The sequence below is a fragment of the Mycetomoellerius zeteki genome, unplaced genomic scaffold, assembly GCF_001594055.1.
Source record: "Mycetomoellerius zeteki isolate Tzet28-1 unplaced genomic scaffold, Tzet1.0 scaffold155, whole genome shotgun sequence".
Taxonomy (NCBI): Eukaryota; Metazoa; Arthropoda; class Insecta; order Hymenoptera; family Formicidae; genus Mycetomoellerius; species Mycetomoellerius zeteki.
The window spans coordinates 2,004,222-2,010,523 of record NW_017256500.1 but is presented as its reverse complement, the minus strand read 5'-3'; the positions used below and the strand labels follow the sequence as shown (position 1 = coordinate 2,010,523).

Below are 6,302 nucleotides of genomic sequence, written 5' to 3'. Positions count from 1 at the left end.
TAGATATATATATATATATATATATATATATATATATTGTATAACAATACACCTATATTACAAAAGATAATATCAGGAGACACAGTAATATCTCGAAGGTATATTATATTTGAGAATGAGAAACAGTTTCCCAGAATATCGTCATGTTTTATCATCCGCGGCAAAAATGGAACTTGATTTACTGTAATTTCTTTTTGTTATAGACTATTAGAATTGATAATTTTCATATTTTAAGTCTTTTATATTAATAAAATTATTTATTTTTTCTGGTATTTTATTAATAAAATTTATTAATAAAAGATAGTTACTAATTTGTCTATTGTATTACAATCGTATTATGTATCATACTTGAGATGGAATCACTGTGTGAATTACTGCTCACACACAATTGCACGTTATTTTTTTTTCTATTCATGAAGAAATTGTTTTTAAAATTACGAAAAAATTTTTATGTCTGCTGTTTCTTTGTGAATCGTATAATGTTCAAGAAAGTACACTTGAATAACTCTGCGAATATCTATGGAAGGTGTTTCAAAAAGAATGATTAATGAGCCAACTGCTGGTTATATAATCATGTTGATAACATTACATTTTTTAAATTACTTAGAAAGTAATACATTCTTAACATACGTTATGTTCTTACAAGAATTTAAGTACGTCATTTCTTAGAAACAACTTATTTTATAAACATTTTTTTCTGCTTCAAAATACGTGGAACTTGTTCGTTATTCAATAGGATGGCTCTATAATCGTCTTTATTGACAATCCATTCGCACGTCGAATAAAAGCTATATATGCGAAACTATATATTGCGACGTTATCAAATATGGAAATCAAATACTGATTGTATTACTGGCTGACGCGACTTATCGGGCCAAAGCTTTGGACGCAAGCATAGCTAATCTTTAGTTTTTTTTTCTTCATTTTTAGAAAGTCATAACTCTGTTGAAATCACTTTATACTAGTTCAATAACTGATTACGTGACTAGATTACACTCCAGATGTATCACACGAAGTATTTACTATTCGGAAAACGTGAAATTTTCGGAAGATTCTTTTTTATCCTTCAAAATCAGGAATTTTCGTAGAACTCTTTATCAGTATTCAGATAGATTTCCTGAATTTTACTTATTCTATCTCTTTCTGAAAACATTGAACTCTTTGATCATTTTTTCTTGATGTTGATAATTGCACTGAAAAAAAAATTTGCAAATTTTAAATAAATATTTACTCCAATAGTACTAACGAGATACTTATTTATAGTAAATAAATATTTATTGAAAATATAACAGTCATGTTTAAATCGAATAAATATATGTTTACGTAATAAATATTTTGTTAGTACTATTGGAGGAAATATTTATTTAAAATCTGCAAATTTTGTTTATGTATGGTTAGCAATAAATATGGTATACACATTCGTTTATATTCACGTGCATTTTCGTGTGTCTCGTGGGACAAAAATCAAGGCGACAATAGAAGGCAATATTCAGTAGAAGAAAATAACTCATTGATATTATCTTGTACTATTTGAATTTTTTCTGTACTATCCTATAGATTTCTCGGCTCCGGTTGTAGAACATGCTAGATACAGACTCGTGGAATCCTTATTTCGTACTAATTTACAATATATTTTATAGTTTGTTTGCGTTACACTTCAAATTATTTCAAAGTTGCATAAAAAAATTGTCTGATCTTTTATTGGAAATTTTGAATAAAAATATCTAGAAAATCCTCAAGGAAGTTTTCAAAGACTTTTTCCAAGGTTTCAATGAACATACTGATCACACAGTTTCCACATTTGTTGCATCATTTTGTAAATAATATCGCTTTCGATACGCGATACTGCTTTGTGATTAAGAAATTTGTTACGTTTACAGCTTTGATCTAATAGGTCGGTAGCAAGTAACATAATCAGCATTTGATTTCCATATGTGATAAACCCGATATGGTTTCGCATATATCTTTCACGTGCAAGAGTGATACTTATAATCTATATACAATAAATAGTCCCGAATTTATTATTTTCGATCAATTAGAATTAAGTATTAATTATTCGAATTGTACGCGAAATTAAAATACAAAATTCCAGGCGTAGTCATGAATTTGTTTGGGGGAGAGGGGACAAATTAGAGTTGTACCTTTTGACCGGAGGAGGGTATTCGAGTAGTTTGGACTTATATTGTTTTATATTATTTTTAATTAATTATTAGCAGGTAAATCATAAAATCACATACATATAATTTACTAAATTTGCTAAACTCTGTTTAAGCAGCTTTAATTATTTTTGTTCTTTAGGGAGGCATGGTCCCTTTCTTGGCTACGCTCATAATTACGGATATTATAAAAATTTATCGCGCACTGTCCGCAAAAATAAAATTAACGAGACATTTTTGCTCGAATTATTTGAATATCATCAGATGCGCGAGGAGAAGGAATGTTATCTGTATGGTTAATGAGGTGGAGATAATTGATTCAACATCGAACGAGATGTTGGAAATTGTAGATAATCAACTGCGGTTTTAATTGAAATATGTGCTCTGATGTAATGATAATAGTACATATAGGAAATGCAGAGTCAAATAAAATAGCTCCGTACATTACATTATTACTAAAATTTATACACGCAAATATTAAAAAATCGTATAAAATATTAAAAGCATTTATATAAACATCCGGTATATGGTTGTAATTTATAGGATTCTTTTGCGAGTTGTACTTTGAAATTTGACCGTCAACGTATTTATAGACATGTAAATTGGTAAGTCGTCTTTATGAATGCAGAGAAAATGATGAAAATGACTATATTGATGATCGCGAAGATTTCTTTTGATCACCTCCGAGAAGCTGAAACTTTTTATACTGCATTGTTCACTGTGCTACTGTATAAATGTAATATTCAATAAGTGTATTCATCATCTACTTTGATTAATCCTGAACTGGCAATTACTCAGATAAGAGATTGCTTACGAATATATCAATGCAAGGAATTGATATCGTGGCGCATTGATTATTTTTAACGACCGCTCGAGTATCGCTCAAGTTTGCGATATCCTACTTAGGAAAATTTCAAAATGAGAAAGAATAAGTATAATTTGTTCCCGTCTTCTTATCCTCATCTGGGAAATTTAAAGTACGTTCTTTTATCTGGGCTTCTTAAATGGTTCATCTTTTCTCTTTTTCTCTTCATGTAGAGAAGAAAAAGAAAAGATAAAATGTAAGAATTAAAAAGAATAAGCTATTAAATACACCAAAAAATGAATATTTGTGATATTGTTAATTGTCCTGATAATATATATCGTCCTGTCGTAATGACGCATGCCTTTGGTCTTCCTGATTCTACTAAACATGGAAAAGTATCTAATCAAAAAAAATATTCATATAGCTGCGCAAGGAAGATTTATATTGTCAATGGCCAAGACTTGCCAGCGTTCATTTCTAATAAAACGATATAAAAGCTAGGAGGGGAGGTAGGGTTGACTTCTCGTTATCTAAGGAGGGTCAAATAGCTTTATCGCGCGTTGAGATGCATATAGCGTGGTGTCATTGTTATCGCTAAGCTGCTAAAATCTCATGTTTCCACAGGTCGGCTCGGAGGTGGCCCATCCAGGAGTGTCCAACGACTTCGGAGATGTCGAGGCAAGGAAATACTACACGTACTATCAGTGGGTCTGCTTCGTGCTGTTCTTCCAGGTAAGCAGAGAATAACCCTCGCTTTATCGACAATCTTACCACACGTGCGACATGCTGAACGCGCGCCACGTAAGAAGGAGGGTTTCTCGGAGATCTTTTCATTGTTGTCTCCTCTTTATGCTCGCCCGCTTGTCTTTTCGCTGATCCGCGTTTGTCCTTTACGTCTGGCGGCCCACGTGCTGACTCGTGCGTAGGAGATCATAAATGATCGCTTTAATAACCGTCCGTAAAGATTTGTACAGTTACAATTGCCAGACAGATAAATAGAAAAAAGTTGAGCGTTAATCTTCAATCCATTTTCGAATGCGTTAACGGAGAGAGTTTTACTCTGGAGTTTAATGTACATACAAAAAGTAGTGAAGAAAGATGGTATTTTTAGTCCATGTTTCAGTAAATTTTGATATAATTTCTTTGCAGAATTAATTCGCCTAGTTTTTATAATTTATAATGACTGACATTACATTATATAATGCTTATCCATTTTTATCTGATTATCTTTGTTAATAGGCCGTTCTGTGTTATATACCGCAATGGCTGTGGGGCTTCTGGGAAGGCGGCCTGATGCAAGCACTGGTCATGGGAATGAATTGTGGTATGGATAACAAAGACAACATAACGAAGAAGAAAAGTATTCTCATGGATTACTTGATGATGCACATAAGGGTAAGAAAGTAAACAAATCGGCTCCATAAATTTGATTAATTTTTCACTTGGCCGATGTAAAAAATGTATGGAGAGTCTTGAGAAGGTAGATTCATTAGGTAGACTGATCCATTATTTAACTAGTCGCCCTTGGTGGTCATTGATAACTACTTGGATTTCAATAACATCGCACGTATTCCTGCTTTAAAATGTTTTCTAAATACACCGAGTGATTAAATTTGAATCTATCGTAAAATAGATAACCGTAGAATTCAGAAGTGATTTTACAAAGAGCAATATTTGTAATGATTTGTTATTTAAAGATAAATAGTAATTTGATAAAATATTTTCATAAGATTTTAAATATAAAATAAATATAAAATAACCAGCAAATTCTAATCTGAATCCTTCTTAAATACAATCATAATTTTTTGCAATTTAAAATATCTAATAAATTCTAGTCTGAATTCTTAGATGCGACTATAATTTTTTTGCAATGTAAAATATCTAGTGAATTTTCTAACATGAATCCTCTTTAGATGTAATGTTAATTTCTTACAACGAAACGAAGATTGCATTTAGTAGATTACACGAGATATCCCGGTGTCACTTAGATGGAATGTTAGTAGACGACCAAGAAAGTAAAAAGGGGGAAGGAAGACTTGTGACAAGAGAGGGAGATGACCGCGTTAAGACCAATTCGTCCTCATTGAGTCCAATTTGCTTTAATTCAACGATGAATTGTGCTTTCAGAATCACAACACGTACGTGTATCGGTACTTCGCCTGCGAGGTTCTGTGCCTCGTCAATATAATCGGTCAACTCTATCTGATGAACCGATTCTTTGATGGCGAATTCCTCAGCTATGGTCTGCGAGTACTGCAGTTCTCGGATACACCGCAAGAGGAACGAATTGACCCCATGGTGTATGTGTTTCCTCGCGTTACCAAGTGTATATTCCACAAATACGGAGCTTCGGGTACAATACAACAGCACGATTCTCTCTGCATTTTGCCGTTAAATATCGTCAACGAAAAGACATACATCTTCATCTGGTTCTGGTTCTTCATACTAGGCATCATGTTAGTCGCTCTGATAATATATCGAGCTCTGATCATTTTCGCTCCAATGATACGACCGAGAGTACTACATCTATCGTCGAGACTATTGCCCATCGAAACTTGCCAAAGCGTCAGCAGAAAAGTCGACTTAGGCGACTGGTGGATACTTTACATTCTTTCGACCAACATGGACTCGCTCCTCTACAGGGATTTCCTTATGGAATTTACAAAGAAGATGGGTAATACTAGCTCGAAGTCCGTGACCGCGTAAGCGCGAGATCTTGGACGCGCACCTTGCGCTGTATGATAATTTAATTATTTAGTTCAAATACACCGATACACGGACTGACTCGCACCTCGCGGCGCGTTCCTGCAAATATGTTTACACTAGGATTTGTAATACATAGTTATATTTTCGTATATCTACGTATTGTAGCAGTAGCTTCAAGAGCAAGCAATTGAGATTTAAATTGGATTTTAATTATTTTTGTAGACAATGATTCAGGATCGTCATTAATTTTTAAACAAATAAGTAGTTGAAGCAAAACCCATAACGAAACAAAGTAACAATAACATGATCGATCGCGTCGTTATGTTACTTTGCTTTGTTACATGTTTTGCTTTAACCACTTATTTATTTAAAAGTTAGAAGAATATTTTGAATCGTAGTGTAAATAATTAGTCTTTCCCAAGCGTTCAATTCTAGACATATATGTATATCTCATTTTTATCGTTTTTTTTTTATATTGCATGTATATCCCGCGTAATTCTATATACAAGTTGCTTGGGAATGATTAATGCAATAATCTTATACTCAGTCTCATGAAAGAGATTTTTAATAAAATAATTTTATATGTAGGATGTTAAAAACTAGGTATAAGGAAATAATAGACCAATCGAAAGAGT

General features: G+C 32.8%; 2 protein-coding genes across 3 annotated transcripts in view; one reads left to right on the top strand and one right to left on the bottom strand.

Moving 5' to 3' along the window:
* ogre (optic ganglion reduced) overlaps nucleotides 1–6,296 on the top strand; it is a 9,554-nt gene extending 3,258 nt beyond the window's left edge. Inside the window, exons 2-4 of the mRNA XM_018444896.1 lie at nucleotides 3,586–3,693; nucleotides 4,201–4,356; nucleotides 5,089–6,296. Of these exons, the coding sequence (XP_018300398.1) occupies nucleotides 3,586–3,693; nucleotides 4,201–4,356; nucleotides 5,089–5,667 (843 nt within the window). The 3' untranslated portion in view covers nucleotides 5,668–6,296. The remainder of the gene's footprint in view (nucleotides 1–3,585; nucleotides 3,694–4,200; nucleotides 4,357–5,088) is intronic.
* Nucleotides 1–6,302, bottom strand: part of KFase (kynurenine formamidase) — a 127,160-nt gene that overhangs the window by 52,919 nt on the left and 67,939 nt on the right. The gene's annotated exons all lie outside the window — the stretch shown is intronic.